Source organism: Chelonia mydas, chromosome 4 (assembly GCF_015237465.2).
Source record: "Chelonia mydas isolate rCheMyd1 chromosome 4, rCheMyd1.pri.v2, whole genome shotgun sequence".
NCBI classification, from domain to species: domain Eukaryota; kingdom Metazoa; phylum Chordata; order Testudines; family Cheloniidae; genus Chelonia; species Chelonia mydas.
This window is the reverse complement of record NC_057852.1, coordinates 64,171,269-64,196,052: the sequence shown is the minus strand read 5'-3', so window position 1 is coordinate 64,196,052 and position 24,784 is coordinate 64,171,269. Positions and strand designations below refer to the sequence as shown.

The 24,784-nt window shown below is 41.7% G+C and overlaps 1 protein-coding gene across 19 annotated transcripts in view; it reads right to left on the bottom strand.

The window, feature by feature from the left end:
- RAPGEF2 (Rap guanine nucleotide exchange factor 2) overlaps nucleotides 1–24,784 on the bottom strand; it is a 291,986-nt gene that overhangs the window by 67,456 nt on the left and 199,746 nt on the right. For 18 of the 19 annotated variants that reach the window (XM_037897472.2, XM_037897464.2, XM_037897465.2 and 15 more), the window contains one exon: nucleotides 2,341–2,472. The exons of the other annotated variant lie outside the window; for it this stretch is intronic. In XM_037897472.2, the coding sequence (XP_037753400.1) occupies nucleotides 2,341–2,472 (132 nt within the window). The remainder of the gene's footprint in view (nucleotides 1–2,340; nucleotides 2,473–24,784) is intronic. 19 annotated transcript variants of the gene reach the window in all.

The window sequence follows — 24,784 nt, the reverse complement described above, 5'->3', positions numbered from 1 at the left end:
AACTCTCTGTTAACCAGAATATTTGATTAACCAGCACCCCCTATTACCCCAACATGACAGATAACAGAGCTTTTACTGTAACTATTCCTTTGTAGCTTCTATGAACATGGGATTTTGAATTCCGTGAAGCTGAATGTAGGAAAGATCTTTTGGATAAAACTTAAAAATCCAAAGGTCTTGTCTCCTCTTCATGACCATTAGAGAGCCATTGATACAGGTCTGCTTAACACTCTGCCAAAATTTCGCTGCCATTGTTCAGTGCAGTACCTATGTCCTTGTTGTATACCTAAATTCAACCTGTAACTAGCTTCCAGAGACAGATGCATTTCATTGCTATTATGTGAATAGAATTTGTAAGGCACTGTGGAATCTTTAGAATAAAAGCACACTTAAACAGTGAGACAACGAATTAATTCCTCAATTCTACTCAGTATAACCCCAAATCCTGACCCAGAGGCACCATTCTATTAGAGAGGCAAAAATTCTGATTTTTGAAGGTAAATTCACTGTATTTGTCACGCATTCCTAACTGTACAGTTACTTTAGTAATTTTGTTAAAATAAGTCCTTATGATACTGTGATTACTGTCTAAACTGAGCTGAGACCATGACTTTAGCCAGTCTTCAATTACAAAGAAGATTCCAGGTTTATCCACCAAATCAGACTATTGCTAAAACCTAAAGTAATTATATGTAATAATTGTTCAAGTTCAAAATTGCCTATTAAGGGCAGCCAATAACAACAACATGCATCCTGGAGAACACAATATCAAATACCAAGGCAACTAAAAATCTATGCTTCTGCATATATAGATTTTCTCCCTTAATCTAAATTACTAATTTTTTCTAATCTGCCCACAACTACTTTCTTACCTATGTAAACTTCTGATCATTTTGTAAGTGACTTGATTGCTCCTATAATAGGCAGAAAGTGGTTTTTGAAAAACTAAAGCATGAGCAGCACTCCAAACTACTTTTAAGAGATAACTCCAATTAAAATTAATTCATTTGTTTCAAATTCACTCATGCTTCCCTACATACACATTTAAAACTGTACATTTTCCTATTTATGGATATAAATTCTTCTCTCCAATACTTGCCTGCAATTCCTTGATTTCATTGGGAGTTGCACCATGTGTGCATCAGACAGAATTTAGGAATATGACTTATTTTTGTTTTTATTTCAAATATTTTTGTTATTTAGATTTATAAAACATGCATTTACCAAATGCTTTGAAAGCCTTTAGATAATTTTCACAATAAATTGTTGACTATTCAAATCACTCCAAAGATATACAAATATATCCCAGCAAATTTATGACAAAAAGCCCTCCACAAGAGGCATAACAACAATTTTAAAAATCCCTCCAACTCTTAGCCTGCCACCTCCCCAAATACCTAGAAGAACAGATGAGCTATGCAAAGTCTTAAAATCAAGTTCTGATAGACTAGGAAGACTGAGAGCAAAGTCAAAGACCCTCAAAGTGCACACTGTTGGCAACTCCCTCTTTACACTAAGTGTGTTCCAGCTCAAGAAAACCAACTAATCTCAACTGTGGCAGTCTGGCATCAGGAGAGAGGCAGTCTCTCACATACGAGGTCATAAACCTTAAATTTTAAAATTTCAGAACTTCCAATCTAACATTGGATGAAAACATTTATCTCCAAAACTATAAATTACAAATAGAATCAATCAAAGTTCATACAGAACACGTTGGCTTGTATTATGGTCATTTCTCTAGATGCTGCCAAGTGGCTCTGATAGTTACAAGTAAACATTAAAGCCAAGTCTATGCTACAAAGTTTTATCAGCACAGCTATGTGGGATAGGCGTGTAGGGGGAAAACAAAAACATCACTCCTAAACTATGTCCACTACCTCACCACCCAATACAGAGACAATTATACCAGCAAAAGGACTCGTTTTGCCAGTATATGCTGTATTTCCACTAAAGGGCTTTGCTGGTATAGCTATACTGGCACAGCCTTTGTAGTGAAGACTAGATCTGTGTATTACCTTCAAATAAATAGGAGAATGTGTATCAGATTCATTAGGTTATCAACCATGAGTTACCTTTAAATGTTAGACTAGTATATGGATCAAAATCTCAAATTGCTCCATTTTCAAAAGGAAATTGTACTTTCTTATAAATAATTTGGTTTTTCTTTTGTTTCACTAGATGAATAGTGACAAATAGCAATGAAATGTACATTCAACATTAGGTGCATCAAAATACCTACATTACAGTTCATGTAATCACTTCTAGGTTGACATTTTGGAATTAAAATATTTATCTTAAGAAAATTGTTTGAGGAGCTGGTATTATGAAATACTGTCTTACCTGGTAGATATCAGAAAGGCTGCTGCTTCCAGAATCACTAGTGATGCTACATCCTGAGTGACTAGAGGTAACGTGGGTCACCTGTGGGTGGAGACTGTCAGTAAGATGCAGTTTTGTGAAATCTGCAGGAAGCTACAGATGGGGTAGAAAAAGCAGCATTACAATATGGATCAGGTATGCACTCCAAAACACATTTAAATTGTTCATGCCACATTTTACTCCCTGCCGGGACCAAAACCTGGACAAACCGTATTAAGGCGGCCCTTGGGTTTGAGGATACAACTTGCAACTTTAAGATTTATGGTTGTTAAATTTGCTAACAGTTCAACAAAGTATCACAGGAGTAAAAAAAAAGAAAAAAAAATTTCTTCAAATTTAACGAGAGACAAAGACCATATCTAAAAACAAACACGGATGAACAAAATGCATTTCTATTCCAATGCTATGTTTAGACATAACTAAATTCCGTGAGAGAGCCTTTTGTCAGTTTAAACAGTAAGGGTTTCTTGAAGGATGGGATTAGGAATGACCAATGTTATACAGTAATTCCTCACTCAATGTTGTAGTTACATTCCTGAAAAATGCGACTTTAAGCGAAACAATGTTAAGCAAATCCAATTTCCCCATAAGAATTAACGTAAACGGGGGGGAGGGGGGGGTGGTTTAGGTTCCAGGGGAAAATGTTTTGCCAGACAAAAGACATTATATGCTGATTGATTCACAGCTGTAACTAGGGTAAGTGAATATCCTCTGGCCCCAGGGTGAGGGTGTGGGCCAACACCACCCTCCCGCAGGCCAGCAGAGTCCTCCCCGTGCAAACTCTGCAGGTTTGGGCTCGATACAGGAGCCAGGCAGAGCAGGCAAGCAACAGCACATAGGAAGGGACACTGTGCTGCATCCTTCCCCGGCACCCGAGGGGGATGTCTCTGCTGGCCTCTGAGCAGCAGATCTGCTGTCACAAATGAGCACAAATGTCTGCTCCAGATAAGTCACTGAATGCCCGCCCACTGAGACGATCAGTCCTCTCCTAAAGGAACCAATCTGCCAGGTTTCATGGTATGCTCACTCGGAACACACAACGCAGAGGCACTGGGCCTCTAGATCTCTGCAGAGCTGGAGACAGCCATAGGCTTCTGGCAGACCTTCCTGTCAGAGCGGCAACTAATCACGAGAGGAGCAGGTGGAGGGAGCAGCAGCAGCAGCGATCTCGCAAGAAGAAAGAGCAGCCCGGAGGCAGCCGCTCAGCTGGGGCAGGCTACCCTTGGGCACTGCAGCCTGGGAGCCGGTCAGAGGAAAGAGCCATGAGCGATGGGGTCCCAGGACAGCTTGGTGCTAGTGCAGGGGGTGTGTCTAGGCGCAGGAAGTCTGACATCAGATCAGCAGCTCTCTCTCAGCTACCAGGTGAGTAAAGCTGTCCTAGGCAGCAGGGGAGAGAGCCTGTAATCCACAGGCACTGACTTTGTAAACTGACGCCAGGGTGATCGACCCCACCCCGTCTCTTCCCGGCCCCACTCCACCTCTTCCCACTCAATTCGGCCCTCTACCCCCAGCATGCCATGCCCTCACACCTCCCCCGTCCCTCCGAGTCTCCCTGCATGCCGCGAAACAGCTGACTGCGGTGGGCAGGAGGTGGGGGGGGGGAGGCACTGATCCGCGGGGGTGGGGATGGAGGACGTTAGAACATTGTGCAACTTTAAACTAGCATGTTCTCTAATAGAAGAGCGATGCAGCAACGAAAGAACTTTAACCGGGATGATTTTAAGTGAGGAGTTACTGTACACTTTTCAGTAGTAAAGCACTTTGAATATGGATTTTCTATACTTCTGTGTCACTGAAATCAATGATTATAGCACAAGTAAAACCTACTTGAGTCAACTATCCGTCACTCTTTAATCCATAAACTCAGAAACACATAGGAAACAAAGAAAAACTAATAATTTTTAGAGCTACAAAAATTATTCAGCAACCAATGTAAGTTTAAGCAGTTTAAGCGACTGCAGAATCTATTTGGTCACATTCCAATAAAGGAATATACACTGCTGTAATCACTTCAACACCACCACCAAACTGATTAAAACCCTAGCAACTTAAACTGTTTATACACCAAACAAGCCCTTACTCAACCCGAGCTACCCTCCATTCCCTAAGTTTAAGGTCCGTATTTTAATGTGGTTCCACATGTGTAGCTCCCATGGAAATCAATGTAAATTGTGTATAAAAACTGATAATTGACTAAAGACCTTCACAAAGGGAAACAACAGCCAACCTAATAACAGTACGATCTGAAGAAATATTTGAATGGTTGGACAGTCATATTACTGAAGATCTAATATCCCAATGCTACCTACCCAAAAGCATAAAAGTCTATTCCCCATTTACACCATACTACATATTGCAGGCAGGCAATTTAAATATTACACTTTTTGTAAATATATACAGCCAGTAAATATTACAATGATATTGGATATTTAAACCATTTTGTGTGTCCAGCAAACTCTATTACAGTGGTTTTCAAACTTTTTTTCTGGGGACCCAGTTGAAGAAAATTGTTGACCCAACGGATTTGGGGATGAGAGGTTAGGGGTGTCGGAGGGCTGGGGCAGAGGGTTAGGGTGCAAGGGTGAGGGCTGCAAGGTAGGGCCAGGAATGGGGGGTTCAGGCTGGGGCAGGGGGCTCTGGGCTGTGGCAGGCATGTGGGAGCAGGTCAGGGCTCTGGGCTGGGGGTGAGGGGTTTGGAGTGCAGGAAGGGCTCAGCTGGGGCACAGGGTTGGGCTGCAGGAGGGGGTCAGGGCTCTGGGCTGGGGTGTTTGGGGTATAGGAAGGGGTTCCAGGTTAGGGGGGCTCAGGGCTGGGGCAGCAAATTGGGGCATAGGTGGAAACTTACCTCTGGCAGCTCCTGGTCAGCGGCGCAGCTGGGGTGCACCGCAGACCGCACCGCACCTTGGAAGCTGCCTAGGAGCCAGACCTGCTGCTGGCCAAGGCTCACAAGTGGCTCTGTGCAGCTCTCACCCACAGGCAGTCCCCCCTCCCCCCCCCCGCCCCAGTTCCCATTGGCCAAAGTTGGTGCTCGGGGGGGTGGGAGGGGAGCACCGTGCGTGGAGCCCTGTGGCCCCCTTGCCTGGAAGCCAGATTGCTTCTGGCTGCTTCCGGGGCACAGTGCAGTGTTGCAAAAGGTAGACACGAGCCTGCCTTAGCCAAGCAGCACCACTAACAGGACTTTTAACGTCCCGGTCGGCGGTGCTGACCAGAGCAAGATGAACCAGGACCTTACATGCCGTGACCCAGTACTGAGTCGCGACCCACGGATTGAAAAACACTGCTCTATTACATATTCCAAATAAGCACCAATGTTATTATGGGGGCATTGATATGAACTCTGAAGTTGAAGTTGCATTGAGATTCTCACTTAAACACAGGACTAAACTTCTGTTTCACAACTCAATGTTTGATTTAAATCTCAAAATTTGGCACATTAACTCTTCAGAAGGCAATTAATTTACAATAATTCTTTTAAATAATATTTACTCATTTCTGCCAAAAAAAATTAAAAAAATTAAAAATTAAAAAACCAAAAATGATCCATATTCAAATTTGCTTTGTATTGCTCACAATTCTTTGGGACCCTCTAGCTAACCAATCACAATCTGCACAAACTCAGAACGTCTCACACGGTATCCTGATTGGAGCTGTGTAAGAAACTGATTTTTCTTTTGCATCCGATGAAGTGAGCTGTAGCTCACGAAAGCTTATGCTCAAATAAACTGGTTAGTCTCTAAGGTGCCACAAGTACTCCTTTTCTTTTTGCGAATACAGACTAACACGGTTACTCTGAAACCTGTCATTATGCAAGGCACTGCATTTAGCCGTATGGAGTGGAAATCTATCAACTGCATGAAAAAACTTGCACAGATACAGACAGACATCATCTTCCTTTCCAAATGCAAACAGATGGACATCGTACCAAAAGGACTGAAGGTAAAAAATCCATTACAATCTACATACCACACAGACTATGCTGACAGCTTGTGCCACACGCTCTCAAAGAAACTGCGGAATCACCTGATCAACATCCTCTACAGCAAACAGGGAAAGATTAAGAATGAGCTCTCAAAACTGGATACTCTCATAAAAAAACAACCTCCCACACAAACTTCCTCGTGGCTGGAATTTACTAAAACTAGACAAGCCATTTACAACGCATACTTTGCTTCTCTACAAAAGAAAAAGGACACTAAACTTTCTAAACTACTACATGCTACAAGGGGCCACAGCAATGGTTCCCTCAACCCACCCAGCAATATTGTTAACCTATCCAACTATACTCTCAGCCCAGCAGAAGCAGCTGTCCTATCTCGGGGCCTCTCCTTCTGCCGCTCCACCCCCACGAACATGATACAGTTCTGTGGTGACCTAGAATCCTATTTTCGACATCTCCGACTCAAGGAATATTTCCAAAATACCTCTGAACAACATACTAATCCACAGAGGCCTCCCTACCAACATTACAAAAAGAAGGATTCTAGGTGGACTCCTCCTGAAGGTTGAAACAGCAGACTGGACTTCTACATAGAGTGCTTCCGCCGACGTGCATGGGCTGAAATTGTGGAAAAGCAGCATCACTTGCCCCATAACCTCAGCCGTGCAGAACACAATGCCATCCACAGCCTCAGAAACAACTCTGACATCATAATCAAAAAGGCTGACAAAGGAGGTGCTGTTGTCATCATGAATAGGTCGGAATATGAACAAGAGGCTGCTCGGCAGCTCTCCAACACCACTTTCTACAAGCCATTACCCTCTGATCCCACTGAGAGTTACCAAAAGCAACTACAGCATTTGCTCAAGAAACTTCCTGAAAAAGCACAAGATCAAATCTGCACAGACACACTCCTGGAACCCCGACCTGGGATATTCTATCTACTACCCAAGATCCATAAACCTGGAAATCCTGGGCGCCCCATCATCTCAGGCATTGGCACCCTGACAGCAGGATTGTCTGGCTATGTAGACTCCCTCCTCCGGCCCTACGCTACCAGCACTCCCAGCTACCTTCGAGACACCACTGACTTCCTGAGGAAACTACAATCCATCGGTGATCTTCCTGATAACACCATCCTGGCCACTATGGATGTAGAAGCCCTCTACACCAACATTCCACACAAAGATGGACTACAAGCTGTCAAGCACACTATCCCTGATAATGTCACGGCTAACCTGGTGGCTGAACTTTGTGACTTTGTCCTTACGCATAACTCTTTTACATTTGGGAACAATGTATACCTTCAGATCAGTGGCACTGCTATGGGTACCCACATGGTCCCACAGTATGCCAACATTTTTATGGCTGATTTAGAACAACGCTTCCTCAGCTCTCGTCCCCTAACGCCCCTACTCTACTTGCGCTATATTGATGACATCTTCATCATCTGGACCCATGGAAAAGAAGCCCTTGAGGAATTCCACCATGATTTCAACAATTTCCATCCCACCATCAACCTCAGCCTGGTCCAGTCCACACAAGAGATCCACTTCCTGGACACTACAGTGCTAATAAACAATGGTCACATAAACACCACCCTATACCGGAAACCTACTGACCGCTATTCCTACCTACATGCCTCCAGCTTTCACCCTGACCACACCACACGATCCATCGTCTACAGCCAAGCTCTGCGATACAACCGCATTTGCTCCAACTCCTCAGACAGAGACAAACACCTACAAGATCTCTATCAAGCATTCTTACAACTACAATACCCACCTGCGGAAGTGAAGAAACAGATTGATAGAGCCAGAAGAGTTCCCAGAAGTCACCTACTACAGGACAGGCCTAACAAAGAAAATAACAGAACGCCACTAGCCGTCACCTTCAGCCCCCAACTAAAACCCCTCCAACGCATTATTAAGGAACTACAACCTAACCTGAAGGATGACCCAACACTCTCACAAATCTTGGGAGACAGGCCAGTCCTTGATTACAGACAGCCCCCCAACCTGAAGCAAATACTCACCAGCAACCATATACCACACAACAGAACCACTAACCCAAGAACCTATCCTTGCAACAAAGCCCGTTGCCAACTGTGCCCACATATCTATTCAGGGGACACCATCACAGGGCCTAATAACATCAGCCACACTATCAGAGGCTTGTTCACCTGCACATCTACCAATGTGATATATGCCATCATGTGCCAGCAATGCCCCTCTGCCATGTACATTGGTCAAACTGGACAGTCTCTACGTAAAAGAATAAATGGACACAAATCAGATGTCAAGAATTATAACATTCATAAACCAGTCGGAGAACACTTCAATCTCTCTGGTCACGCAATTACAGATATGAAGGTCGCTATCTTACAACAAAAAAACTTCAAATCCAGACTCCAGCGAGAAACTGTTGAATTGGAATTCATTTGCAAATTGGATACTATTAATTTAGGCTGAAATAGAGACTGGGAGTGGCTAAGTCATTATGCAAGGTAGCCTATTTCCCCTTGTTTTTTCCTAACCCCCCCCCCCGCCCCCAGACGTTCTGGTTAAACTTGGATTTATGCTGGAAATGGCCCACCTTGATTATCATACACATTGTAAGGAGAGTGGTCAGTTTGGATGAGCTATTACCAGCAGGAGACTGACTTTTTGTGGGTGTGGGGGGGGGGGGGTAAGAAAACCTGGATTTGTGCTAGAAATGGCCCACCTTGATTATCATGCACATTGTAGGGAGAGTGGTCACTTTGGATGAGCTATTACCAGCAGGAGAGTGAGTTTGAGAGAGTATGGGGGTGGGGGGGTGAGAAAACCTGGATTTGTGCCGGAAGTGGCCCACCTTGATTTTCATACACATTGTAAGGAGAGTGGTCACTTTGGATAAGCTATTACCAGCAGGAGAGTGAGTTTGTGTGTGTGGTTTTTGGAGGGCGGGGGTGGGGGTGGGGGGTGAGAAAACCTGGATTTGTGCTGGAAATTGCCCAACTTGATTATCATACACATTGTAAAAAGAGTGGTCACTTTGGATGGGCTACTACCAGCAGGAGAGTGAGTTTGTGTATGGGGGGGCGGAGGGTGAGAAAACCTGGATTTGTGCTGGAAATGGCCCAACTTGATTATCATACACATTGTAAGGAGAGTGATCACTTTAGATAAGCTATTACCAGCAGGAGAGTGGGGTGGGAGGAGGTATTGTTTCATGGTCTCTGTGTCTATAATGTCTCCTGCAGTTTCCACAGTATGCATCCGATGAAGTGGGCTGTAGCTCACGAAAGCTTATGCTCAAATAAATTGGTTAGTCTCTAAGGTGCCACAAGTACTCCTTTTCTTTTTGCTAATACAGACTAACACGGCTGTTACTCTGAAACCTGTCAAAAAATATAGGCACAAGGTCTAACTGATAAAATATGGTGTAAATAAAAACAGACCTCCTGAATTCCTAATATTTTACTAATGTAGGCTACTATTTATGCCTATACTCCAGCATGTAGTCAGTTCTAAAGGAGCATATAAGAAAGTTCTCCACACAATTAAAGTAAGGTAGTATTAAGGGATTAGAATATTTCCAAATAAAAAGTCAATCTGAACTAATGAATATCATACCTCTTCATTCTAACTTTTCAAGAGCATTCAAATAAAATTATGTTTATTACTAAAATATCCATTCTACAAAATTAGTCTATGTAGAAAAAATAATGCACTGATTATAGCAAAATTCACTCAGTGCTTTTTTTGCAGTTCAACACAACATGCTTATACATTAGGACCTTTCTTATTCCTTATTTTCTTTAGACTAAATGTGTACTTTCCAAGATCTAAAATAATTTAAATGAAGAGGACTGCAACTTTTACATGCATTCTATGTGCTTTTGAACATAAAGTTACAGTGTAGTCCCAGGGCAAAGGTTGGTGAGTCAGTTTCAGTGAAAAAACATTGTTTTTTTTAAACTCAGCCATCTATCAAAATAGTCATAATTTGTCCCATGTTTACACAACAAGCACGTTACTGTATCTGGAAAAAAAAATATTTTCTGTGCTGTAATCTAAGAAAACACCAGCAAAGGCAATTTCTTATGTACTACTGCTACTTTGGGGAAGAGGCTTCTCACATCTTTTTTCCCCTTGAATGTTCAGATGTGAGAAGATGTAATACTATTAGGGGATGTGAAAGAATATATGGCTGACAGAATTGCACAAGAGGCAATTTAGGAAAATCATTATAGTATCCATTCTTACACATATCTAACTAACTCTGACATATCTTTATTACACATGCACCAAATTCAGTTATTAATTTTTATAGAGTTGTTGACAAGTTATCCATTTTCACACCAAATCTACCTGTCAGAGAACCACACTGGTTACCTAGATAGATTTTTAAAAATTAAGATAATGGCAAAGTGCAGGGGAAAGTCTACGGCCTATAAGATACTTGAGAAAAATGGATTCCTACTGACTAAAGGAAAAATGAGCCCATGAAAATAAGTCTATTAATTTTCTACTAGGGATTACTAGAAGTCAAAATATCATTTCACATGCACAGACACTGTTCTTTCAAATAAAACCACCACCCAGCAAATGGAGCATACATCCCATTTCGGAGAACTCCTTAAGAGAATCAACACATTTCCTTTTTAAAACTGTAAAATGAAATAGTACTTTTTCCATTTTCTTTACCAACAATTGTGTGAAATTATTGTCCTTGGGACAAAAACTATCTCAGACATGAAATAAAAAGCATAAACATATAATCACAACATCAGTAATCTTCCTACCCTTAAAGCAATATTTTACCACCATCACTCTCAAAGTGAGTTACTTCTTATGTGAGTGCAAAACCAAATATTACTTCTCTCTATCGATGTTCCTCCTAGTTTAAGGAGAGCATGATCTTTCACATCCTCTAGAACACGCCTTGTCTATGCAACAAAAGATATTGTATAGGACTTAATATATCCTGTATTCTAGATCATAATGGGCTTCACCCTGGGTTTCTTATTCATTAACTTCAGTGTCACCTTTGGCCAAGTAAGGAGCTCAGGATTGGACTCTTGCTGAATATTTCTTCATATTTTTTAATACTATGCTTCCAAAAATATTACAAACACAATGTAGAATATCAGATAAATCTGAAGATTTACAGTCAGTGGAACAGGAAAAAAGACAGCAAATATGCATTTGCAGTGTGTATGGTAAGAGAAAAGGCCAATGCAATTTTCTACTACATAAATAGTCCTCTAAACGTCTTTGGTAAAAACCCACATATAATGTTGTATTCAGTTCTAAGAACTAGATTACCAAATAAATAAAACAACAGGGACAAACAGGAAAGAAGTTCAGTGAAGAACAAAATATACCAAGAAACTTGAGGAATTAACTTATAAGAAAAAAGAGTTAAATCCATATAAATTGACTCATATATAACTAAGGGGTGGGGGAGTGCTAGAGACATGTTATTAGCCTAATGAGTATCAAGAAAAATGTCCAATTACAAAGTGGAATACCCTCCTTAGAGAAATGACAGAAACTCCCATTCCTTGAGATATCAGTCTCATGGTATTTGGTGCTTTTCTTCAAGTTCCAGTTCCTGGAATCAAGTGATTTTGTGAAAATCTCAGCTTTTGTTTAAAAGAAAGACAGGAGGAGGAAAAAAGGCTCAAAATCCAACAAAGAAAAAACTCTTTTTTTTAAAGTCTCATGATTTTTTAAGGCAATATCATGATTATTTGGGACTTGATTCATGATTTTGAGCATTTGGTGTTGTAACAGATATCCTACACTAAACTGGACAAAATATTAGAAATGTACAAAACAATGCTGCATGATTGGGGATGGAGAGAGAAACATGACAAGAAAGGATTTTTTTTTTAATCTTTAATTTTTAGGCCCATGACAGCATATTCCAGTGGTGGCCAAACTGCAGCTCTTGAGCCACATGCGGCTCTTTTGCAGTTAATGTGCAGCTACCCCCATTCCTCCTCCATTCTCCACCTACCAGACTGTGGCAGTGGGGAGCTCGGGACTTCTGCCCTGCGGCAGGGAGTGGGGCTAGGGGCTTCTGCCAGTGACGACTGATGCCTACTGGGGGGGAGGGCACAATTTAAAGGTTTGCCCCTCCCAATAGCTTGAGTCATGCCCCATCCCTCCTCCCCCTCCCGCCAGGCATGCCCCCAGCTTACCCTCAGCAGCCCTTCCCTGCAGGCTCCAGGTGTTAGCTCTGCATGGAGAGGCCATGACAAACAGGTGGAAGCTGCAGGGAGGGGCTGCTGTTTTAGCTCCTTGGGAGAGGCAGCAGCGACTCCCAACAGTTCCCTGCTGTTTGCCACTGCCTGCCCCCACGGCTGCAGCTCCCAGCTTGTTGGCTCCACCAGTTGCTGTGTAGAGAGGGGATCTGGTTGCACCATGTGATCAAGTGGGGCCAGCAAACCCTGGCAAAAGTCTGAGGGGACCTTCTGGCTTCTGCTCAGTGGGGAGGAGGGTCTCAGAGTTTCAGCTCCGTGGGGCGCACCTGCCAGAGCTTGGGGCTTCAGCAGGAGCAGGGCTGAAGCCTCAAGCCCAAGCAGGCACCTTCCACAGTTAAAGCACCAAGACCCCCTTCCCTGCAGGGCTGAAGCCCCTAACCCCACCACCCCACAGTGGGGCTGAAGCCCTGAGTCCCAGCAGGCGCGCCCCGGTTCTTGAACTTCTGAAGAGTGTCCTATGTGGCTTGGAGGGTCAGTTAGTTTCGCCACCCCTGGCATAGTGTGTATATATCTATACACACACACACTCCATCACTGTGATATTAGACTATTGTGCTCAAAGAAAAAATTTTTCCTAGGATTTCCAACAGAATCAATGATGCACTTTGCTTCACCATTGAGCCCTCCCTCAGGACTTAATGAAGACAATCCCTTCTCAGCAAGCTCTGGAAAAAAATCCTAGTTGCCCTTAAACTTTTGAAATTATGTATTACTGGTTGCTAGTCAACTGAAAATTTCCCCTCTCATATAATGTATTCTAAAAGAATGTATCTCACTTTTCAGAAAGAATGAGCTCTTTTACTTAGAGAAATAACACAAGGCAGTATATTTATGTAACCTTCCTTCAGCCTACACTCAGCAAACAACTCCTTTCTACTTGTAATCAACCTATCCTACAAGGATATCACAGTGAGTTGATGCTTCTAAAGATGTATTTATTTATTGATATAGCACTGAAAGTGTTCTGTTTTAATGTAAAACAAGTGGATTACCCTTTGTTGTAACTGTACTATATATAACACTTTGTGTGAAGTAGAATAAACAAAAGATACTCCACTTTTTTACATTAAAACTGAAACCTTCAATGCTATATTTATATAAAATTCACATGGATTTTTTTCATGTCAAAATTTGTATTTAGTTAACACACACAGGACAGGGTGCAAGTTGTAGTTCAATATCCCATTCCCAGGAACTACAATAATACAAAATAATATAAAATGAGTTCATATGAATTGCAGTCATTTGCATTTTTCAATTGATAATTACTGTAGTAAGTGAAAACAGTGAATACTAGAGATAAAAAAAATCTAAAATACATTTTTCAGATGATCAGAAAAGTAAAAACTAGAGAGGTCTTACACATCATTCACTTTTAGATTCACAAATGGCAATAGTTCATAAACATGGTCTTCAGTTTAAGGCTCATCAGCACTTCACCGAGACAAACAGTTAAAAACTTTCAAAGCAATTTAAGTACATTACTGGTCTTGAGAAGGTATGAAAGCAAATACAAAATATTCTCTTATTCATCACTGCTGAATAGCCCTATGGCATAGTTTAATAGGACATGTGCATCATGGTTTCATGAGAAGATAAACCAAGCTATCCTCTTTTTATGGACTACTATTTCAGTTTTCAGAGTAGCAGCCGTGTTAGTCTGTATTCGGAAAAAGGAGTACTTGTGGCACCTTAGAGACTAACAAATTTATTTGAGCATGAGCTTTTGTGAGCTATAGCTCAGAGCTGTAGCTCACGAAAGCTCATGCTCAAATAAATTTGTTAGTCTCTAAGGTGCCACAAGTACTCCTTTTCTTATTTCAGTTTTGATATTCCAATGTATTAAGCAAAGAAGGTACCATCCCTTCAGTACTGATTCTTCAGCCCCAAATATATTTGTAGATTAAAGTTTATTCAGTACTGTACCTTTAATTTGTACGAAGAACATTTAGTTAACAGTGAATGCATCCAAAACCTATTTAAATGCTGCAAAAAGAATATCAAGTACCACCACAGATACTGTTTATAAATTATTCCTTTGGTCCATCCTAGTTATCTACTTCACACATTAAGATTATATCAGAAAGATATTTAGCCTCTGGCTACATGTTTTTTGTGGACGACCAACCCTAAAGTAACTGAAATGCAACAAAGTCATCTCAGTTTTCTGTCTCACTGAAGAACAAATTTTTTTCTACAAGATGACATTGGTCAAATAGGGAGGGTATTAATGGTTATTCCATATTCCTTTCTCATTACTACTAAAGGAGAAAGAGAGGAGGAGGAGGAGCTGCAGCGTATGATTATTTTTATGATTTGTATTGAGATAGCACTGTGACTCCAATCAAAATGAGGGTCACCTAGACATTGTATGAAGACGGTAACATAAAACATTTCATTCTTTGATTCTTCCACAATGCTAATACATTTGCTTGTCACTTATAAGAAAACGTTTATAAATATTTGGTTTGTTACATTAACCAGCAGAAGTGAAATGAACAATACCCAGACTGCTGGAATAAGTGTAATAAAGATGATGGGTATTCATCTCATCGGCTACTTCAATATAATTCTTTCACTAACCAAGGGAGACATCAAGGGAAACATTAGTTCTATGGTTCAGTGATTTTAAAGGCAGCAGTCAACATAAGTAATTACAGAATAATAAACTAATTTCTATTGATTTTTGTCTACAGACATGATGCAGACTGACATGTGCAGTGCAGTGTTAAATTTAAAATAAATATCTAAGTTATACAAGGTGTCCAACAAGGATTCTACTCCCTAGTGAGTCTTTACTCATTACACAGCTATATTGTGCATAGAATTTGCTATCCTCCAAAAATGGAACACTCAAAATTAAGATCAACACACTGCATGATTATTTTTAAGCAAGTTTTTCATCTCTCTCCTGCACTGGTAAACATCTATATTATAAGCACACTCTAAAAAAGGAATACAGATGTTGAAATTAAACCAATGGCTTATGGCCAGCTGATCTAGAAGATATGCAAACAGTATGAGGAAAGCTTGAGTTTTTTCCATCCCAGGTTGTTCAGGGCTGAGGACTGCTACATACTATGCACCTCTTAGTGCTCTGCAGTAACCTTTACATGAAGTTAAGCACTGAGTACAATTTTCCCCAGTCTGAAGGACTGACCTGGTTTTGGTGTTTGTGGGGGGGGGAGGGATGGTAAAGTAATTGAAAAGGGTGTATTCAGGGAGAGAAGAAGAGAGTTCTTGTGAGCTCTAAGGGGTAACTTTCCTCAAGGGACACAATTTATGAAGTGCATCACTGGAACTCAGTATTGTTCATTCATTGTATAAATCTAAATTTAAGACAAAAAGCTCTTTGATTATCTCTATTTTCTCTGTGCTTAATCATCACAGGTAAACTCCTCTTTTTTTGTATACAGTTTTTCAGTCCACCACTGCCCTTTTTTAACTTGTTTTTTCCTTTGCCAACATTACTGACACTGCTTTCAAAACAGCGATTAGCATTTGCCGGTTCATGGAGCGCAACAATTTCTTCTTTTGAAGAGCAAGCATAAACGTTCCTTTCAGCATACACAAAACATCAATCAATGGATGGAGAGCACCTTATAAATGGGTTAAACCCTCCCCATGTTTTCTCACACAAGCAATTAAACTGAATGTGAAGAGATGACACAAATAATGCATCAAACCTGAGATTGGGGGGAGGGGAGGAAACAAGTTGAAAGAGTGCAATTACCTCAAATTAAGGTTAAAGTGATAACATAACATTGAGATCTTTTAAAACTAAAAAACAGCTTTCTATTGTACTTGTATTGAATGGCTACAATTAAATGACAAAACCATTTAATGTCGGTTTTTATGCAGCTGTTAGTCTTGTTTCCGCCCCCCCGAAGTTATAGGATCATGTTTGTCCTCAATACATGGGTACAACTCCCAGTCACTTAAGTGAAAGTTACACTCATGCTCCAACAGAAGAATTGGGCCAACCTTCACAGCATTTTCTAGGACATGTAATAATCAGATTGGAGTCATGATTCTTTCATACAATGTTATTTACTACTACACCATAAATAAATGAATTAGCCTCCCATGAGTGCACATGTAAGCCACTTTCTGTCTCCACCGACATTTATATGGCAAGGGAAAGCAAAAGTAGAAGTTTTAACCATATGTACTGGCAGCAAGCGCAACCAGGCAGTTGGATAGGTGCCTTTTTATTACTGTATCAAATATAATAAAACAATAGATAATTTCTTGTTCTTATTTATATTTTTCATTTCTGTTTTTCCAATGGTGTACATACGTACAATTTTGTATTTGGAATAGTACATAAGGTGGAACGAGTGAAGAGAAGTTTGCATATTTTTTCACAATTAAGGTATAATGCAGAAGAATATTGTAAAAAGTGTTGCGTCAGAAAATGCTTAAATTAAAGGGGAGAGGGTTGGATTAAACCTCTGGAAATTTTCTTAATGCTGATTGCAAGGAGGTTAAAGAAATCATTGTAAAAATGGTTTTTAAGAATCATTTTAAACAAATATCACATTTTAACTCACATTTAAAATTACCTGATTGGGTTCTTCTCTGATATGACCACAATGAACAATTTAGCATTCGTACATGAGAATTTAAAGTTTCAAAGCGGCAACAACTCTCGTCATCACATTAAAAATCCCAGACGATTTTCTGTTTTCCAACCATTTTGATTTTAGGTGGCATTTAACAATAATGTATCAATTGCATGACACCCTCAATTTAGGTGGGGGACCAGATCCTCCCCTCATCCCAATTCTCTCCAGCATTTCTCAATGAGCTTTAGAATCTTACAAAGCAGAGCCAGTTGGTGCCATACATGCACCCCATTGTGGCAAACATTCAGAGCTGAGGCTACAAAACGACTGTGCTGTGTGCAGCCCAGGTTGTCTCACTAACCTTTCCAACAACTTCATACATATGTTGGATAATATGGGGAAAAAACTGAGCCTTGTGGAACTCCACAGGTGAGGGCTGTGAAGGTAGAGGAACAGATATTCATAACAAGCCACTGGGTTTAGTCTGAAAGGAAAGACCGTTTCAAGGAGCTGACATTCACTCCTGAAGCTTCTTGAAGAAAGTATAGAGCACGGGTATGTATTTTACTTATGAGTTTCCTAATCATTTCTACCCTTGGCTGGTAACTTTCTTCCTGTTGTGATTGAGGAATACATAGTCCCCATTGGAAGTTATTGTCAATACTACTCTGTAGAGAAGGTAGAAATATCTTATTGGAGAATACATGGCTGCAAATCAGGTGTAAAAAAATCTAAACTGCAATGAAATAAGTATGCCCTATTCCTTTTTTTTAAAAAAGCTATCAAATTAATTTATGTTTTAAATAACTGTCCTGAACATTTACTGTGAAAAACAAAGCCAGACTAATTAGTGGCCTCACAACAGTGCACTGAACAGTCATATGGGAGATCCAGATTCAATGCCCAGTTTCTCACTTGTGAGCAGGGATTCAGAGTGCTGTAGAATCAGCTTGCTAAATCTCAGGAGGGAGAGGAAGTTCCTGGCATAGCAATTGCTCTGATCAGTTAAAGAGCAGAGATGATAAACTCCAGAGGGAATCCCATGTAGCTGTTCTCAGTCTAAAAAAAAAATTACTGCAACAATACTGTTACAATGATAAGGGTGGAAAAGCGAGGAAAAGGAAAGAGCACAAGAACGCCAGTCCCTTCTTGTGAGCACACGCTCTGTTCAGCCATTTTGGAACAAGATGTTTTAAATATACCACTTAGTTTTGCACTCAAGATAAAATATGCTTAAAACACATGATTTTCTCATGTACCTGCACATAAATGTATCTCAGAGCATTAACAGGCTAAAACTGTACATTTTCACTTTTGGCATGATCAAAACGTTAATCAAATTCTACACACCATAAAATGGAGGTTTACTCTGAAATCATATAAATAATATTACAGCAATGCAAATAGTGCTGCTAAAATAAGATCTACACAATAGAAAATTCTGCTATTGTACTACTAAGATTGTCTCCACTCATTTGCCCTCCTCCCTGAACAACCTTTCTAGAACAAACTAATACAACTCAAATGTATTATAATTGAGTGAAAGGCATCTTTGCTTTGGGTTGGCAGGCAAACAACAGATTGTGTTTAGCTTCAGTAGCGCTAATACACCAAACCCCTCCCTACCCACTTACAGAAGTAATTTAGAGTTCCTGTGACAAAATCTGCTGCAGTTTATGCAGCATGATTAACCAGATCCCGGCTGAGTATCACCCCTGAGTGGCTACACGGATTAGCATAGACCACAAGACACTGAATCATCATACTCAGCCTTTGACCTCAAGTTAAGGGCGCATCTGCCATAGATATGGTAGAAAGGCTCAGTGTCTATACAACTACTGACTGTTCTACAGAAAGAGTTTCACATTTTAGATATGAAATTAACTTGCATATTGAAATTTAGTCAGTTAAAAGGTTAAGTTTGTGTAGTTATTATACATTATGAACCTTATATTGCCTTTTTTGAATTGCCTGAAATTCAAGTAGAATGGCAGATGTGTAGTCATTTAACATGTGATGGTTCGGTGTGTGAATCCCTCTTAACACAACTTAGCACAATCATTTTGTTTAACTCGTATATCAAATAAAATCATCTAGTTTCAGAAAAAAGGAACTTTGCTTCTGAATATAAACAATTTTTTCTTTATAAACAAAGCTGTGTGGGTTATATGTTGGGCAGGGGGGGACGATATTCAGGGATTCAGTTCAGTGGGAAAACTATAGACATAAAATTTGTCATTTTTTAAGGTTTTCCTACATATGACACTTCAACTGTTCAGCCTTATTATTTTATCACTTATAATGCATCATAAATATGTATATTTTCCTCTTACCTTTAAAAGTGTGTCTCAGTTTATGACACTTTATTAATCACTGGGACATATGTGATCATTAATACATTAACCTAGTTTACCAAATTCCCTGGGAAAGTTTTATGTTCATAATTAAGCCCAGGCAATGAAAATATATCTGGCTATATATTTACACATCAGTCTCTCATAATAAATGCAGACTGAAGGAAAGAAGACACCAGTTTTCCTCTTTTTTCGGAAAATAACTAAAGTTTTTGGACAGACAACATACCGTCAGCAGATAAGGAAACACTAAGTTTCATCTCTTTATTCAAGTGGTATTTCAGACAGTATTTCATTAAAAACATCACTACTAACATTACCCATCTTTTCAGGATTTTTTTCCTCTGTACTCATCCCACTGTTTCAGAACAGCTGTATACGTGAGCAGGCTAGTACCGTGTACAAGAATGTGGTTTTTAAACACACATCTAGGCTAAACTGGGGGAAGAGAATTTTCCTGCAAAGGGTATTATAGTAAGACCATAGCAACAGCTATGCCCGTGTATGTCATTAGTTTGCTGAAACGAGTCTTTATTTTCCTATACTTGACAATCAATCCTCTAAATGTTTCAGCTACTAAGATCATTTCTTGAGGAGTTTCAAACAGCAGGAGGCAGATCTGATACCAGGCACTGATTTATTTATTTTTTAGATGTAATGAAGGGCCTACTCCTTTCTCCTGAAGGACGTCATGTTGGCAATTCCCTGTTACACCAAGTAGGCACCAAACCAGGTGCCTTTGCTCACTACTGAGGACAAAAGCACTGTCTCTAATAGGCAGACCCCAAAGCATTTAAGGCCTTATAGGAAAAACCAACATGTGAAATTCTACCCAGAAATCAGTAGACAGCCAATGTAGATCACAGACTACTGGTGTTGTATGCTCCTGGAAAAATACACTGTAATCGGTGCCAGCTTCACTAAGTGCATAAGCACGTAATTTGTTCAAGGCCTAACACTTCATATTAGGCACAGAAGGAGACTCGTTATCTCATTCAACTAGGGTATTTATACTAGGAAGGCATAGTGTAACCATGCAATAATATCAGGTGGAATGAACTGCACTAGGGGCCTTGAAAAGACAGTTACCTTTTCTGTAATTGGTGTTCTTCGAGATGTGTTGCTCATGTCCATTCTATATTACGTGTGCGTGCTTGCCACATGCACCGGTTGGTGTTGGAAGTTTTTCCCTTAGCAGTATCCTCAGGGGACCGGCTCTGGCACCCTTTGGAGCGGCGCCGGCTCCCCACACCCTCAGTTCCTTTTTGCCGGAAACTCAGACAGTGGGGAAGGAGGGTGGGTTGTGGAATGGACATGAGCAACACATCTCAAAGAACACCAGTTATGGAAAAGGTAACTGTCTTTTCTTCTTCAAGTGCTTGCTCATGTCCATTCCATATTAGGTGACTCCAGTACCCCTGGAGGTGGGCAGGAGTTCACGGGATGTGTAGATTGCAACACAGCTCTGCCAAACCCAGCGTTGTCCCTGGCCTGCTGAGTGATGGCATAATGAGCAGTAAATGTGTGGACAGAGGACCACGTTGCAGCTCTACAGATGTCCTGGATAGAGATGTGCACAAGGAAGGCTGCCGAAGATGCCTATGCTCTCATGGAGTAGGTTCTGACGATTGGCGGCGGCAGAACCCCTGCCAGGTCATAGCAGGTCCTTATGCATGAGGTGATCCAATTGGAAATCCTTTGCGAGGACACGGAATGACTCTTCATCCTATCCGCTGTAGTGATGAACAGTTGAGTCGATTTACGGAAAGGTATGATATAAGTAAAAAGCCCAGGCCCTCCGGACATCCAGGGCGTGAAGATGCCTCTCCTCACTGGTCTTGTGCAGTTTGGGACAGAATACCGGAAGGAAGATGTCCTGGTTCATATCGAAGGTGGAGACCACCTTTGGCAGGAAGGCTGGGTGGGGCCGCAACAGAACCATATCTTTGTAGAAGACTGCGTACGGCGGTTCTGAGGTCAAGGCTTTAAATTTCCGAGACCCGTCTCGCCAACACCACCACCAGCACCAGGAACGCAACCTTCCGTGACAGATGGGAAAGGGACCAGGAACCTAGAGGTTCAGAGGGCAGGCCAGTTAGCCTAGAGAGGACCAAGTGAAGATCCCATTGCAGGACAGGAGCCCGCACCTGTGGAAAGTCTGTCTCCAGCCCTCTCAAGAATCTGACCGTCATGTCATGGGAGAACACAGTCTGTCCTAGGTCCTCCTGGACCTGTGGGGTCTGACCCCCTGAAGCCTCGAGCACGGGAAGGGGGCGGGATACCGAGGCTCCTGACACCAATCAGGCAGCCTGGGAAGGTTGGGTGAACCCCCAGAGGTTCCATGAGTACCATGGTGAAGGCCATTGTGCTTGAGGCCATGAGGCAGGTTTCAGTGCTGATAATGTAGTTGGCACCACTGGTACTGGGGCTTGTCCCGCACGCCAAGATGGAGCTACCAGCAGAGCGGTCGGTACCAGGTGACCAGGATCGGGCTGAGCGGTGGGGCGGGCTCTTGTCTGACCAGGGCCTATCACTGCGTCCCGAAGCTGACCTGTCCAAGCGAGATTGTTTTGGTCGGGCTCTCGGGCACCGACGGCGTACAGCGGATCTGCGTCAGATACCTGGCGATCCACACCTCACGCTACTCGACCAGTACCGGGACGTTGAACGGGACCGGGAGCTACTACAGGCTGGTTGCTGGGAGGATCGTGCTGAGTAGGGCAATCTCCTTCTTGGAGATGGGCGATGACAGCCCCGCAATCGGCGGTCTCTGGTGTCAGATAGATCCCGGGATTGGTACTGGGCCCTTGGAGACTGTTGGGGCCAGTCCCAGAGTTCTTTCCACATGGCGTGTGCCCCAGAGGATCTGTGCCAATCCACGGGCAAGGTATGTCTCAAGTCCTTCAATCGGTGCCCCAGGTGTGGGGACCGAAGAGGGCTCAGCTGAACCTGCCTCTCTAGCCCTAAGGCATGATGGCTTCGGGCAGGCAAGCGATGATGGGATGTCCCTCTCAATGGGGAATGGTGCCGCTGAGGTGGGGACACACGTATAGGTCCCAGTGCGGGTTTTTTCTAAGACTGGGGTACCGCTGGAACCAGTGTGGGTGGCACCGGGAGGATTAAGATCTCCTGAGTCACTTGAAGGGCTTCAGGTGTCGACGGCACCTGAAGCTGGCCCGGGTCCACACCGCTATCCAGGGTCGCAGGCAAAGTATGGGATGGGCTGCACCGCTCGACCTGACCTAGGGCCCGAGTTCCCAATGGGGGCGTTGAGCTGCCCGGCACAGGTCATGGTTCGCCTCCAGCCCACTCCGTTCCCTTACGGCAGGTAGTAGATCTTCCCCTCACAGTCTTTTTTGGCTTCTTCACCAGAGCTGTCACTATTTGAATAGTGACAAATTTATTCTTGTCAAATTTCCAGTCACTATAGTGGGATGAGTTGGGACACCTCAATTCTGAATTGCAGCAGTTTATGCTTTCATAAACTAATTGGACTAACATATATTTCAGAATGCACTTGTATATTTTCAATTCATTTTGATTTATTTTACTATTAGCTTTAATTTCATATGCTAATGTAAAGACAAAAAGCCAAAACGTGGCTGTCCAATGAAGCAGTGTTCACCATGAGTAAAACTTTTAAAAGTGCATGTGAAAGTACTGTATTATAGTAAGATGATCTCAAAGTCCTCTCTTTCCTTTGAGCATAAAATGGCAAAATGTATTCTGAAGTCAACAAACATTCATGTGAACAGGAAAGAGGCTGTCTTCCCTCAAAGTTAAGTCATTCATATAAGAAAGATCTCATGATGCAACTTGTTTCCTTACCAATGACTGTGTAGAAACCTACAGGGTATGACGATACAGCATCTCAGAGTGAGAATCCCAGTCCAGGTCAAAAGACTCAGGTAAGCAGGTCTGACGCTAGCACTTTAAAAATAGTGGCACAGCCAGTGTTTTGAAGTTGCGGCATGGGCTAGAACTCGAGCTCTGAAGCCGTCCGCTCCCTAGGCTTTGGAGCCAGAGCATCAGGCTGAGCCACAACTTCAAAGCACTGTGTCTACACAGCTATTTTCACAGTCCTAGACGAACCCGCGAGCCCAAGTCTTTTGACCCAGGCTGGGAAGCTCACTCCAAAATGCTGTGCGGACATACCCAGTGAGGCCCAAAGAATAAGAAACAATAGCCAACAAAATGGCAGGTTTCAGAGTAACAGCCGTGTTAGTCTATATTCGCAAAAAGAAAAGGAGTACTTGTGGCACCTTAGAGACTAACCAATTTATTTGAGCATAAGCTTTCGTGAGCTACAGCTCACTTCATCGGATGCAACCAAATGTTCATTTTAGGTTTTACTACTAAGATAGATGATCTCTTAATATACAAAATACATATTTCTTTTATATTTCTAAGAGGAATGATTAAAAAAATTAGGAAGTTTCCTGTGCAGTAAAGAAAGTTTGAGGTTTTAATTTGAATAATGAGACTTTAATTCCCGCCCCCCCCCAAAAAAAAACCCTAAAATATATTAGTTTCAAATTTAAATGGAGACATGAGATAACCAATTAAGGACAGCTCCACAACAACAATGTTTTTAAGTCTGTTTAAATTCCAATAAGTCTGCAATCACAATGAATGTCATCATCAAAGAATCAGTTTCAATGTCATAATCTTAGCTTTATGATAGCAGGGCATCATTAAGCAATTTGGAATATTTTACTCAATAGGAAAGAAAAACAATCCACTGATTTTAGGAACCCGAATTTCCCATTTCCTTTATTAATGCCTGCACCATCCCAATTTATATTCCATGTACTTATGCTTTGGTGAGATTTACTACACTGTGCCTCCATGTTAAATCACTATTTGGTTCTCTAAAGACAGTCTCTAGCTGAAGAGAAGGCACATACCAAGTCTGCAGTCACCCACGTATTCACTTTGGTCCACCAGTTTAATCTACATTCTTATACCACCCCTACATAACCCTTGCTAATGCATAAATGTGTGTTAGAATTCGTAGAATATTCAGTCTTACCAAGTGAAAGTGTACGGGGGGAGGTTTAGGTTGGATATTAGGACAAACTTTTTTACTAGGAGGGTGGTGAAGCACTGGAATGGGTTACCTAGGAAGGTGGTGGAATCTCCTTCCTCAGAGGTTTTTAAGGTCAGACTTGACCAAGCCCTTGCTGGGATGATTTAGTTGGGGATTGGTCTTGCTTTGAGCAGGGGGTTGGACGAGAAAACCTCTTGCAGTCCCTTCCAACCCTGATATTCTATGAGTCTATGATTCTAC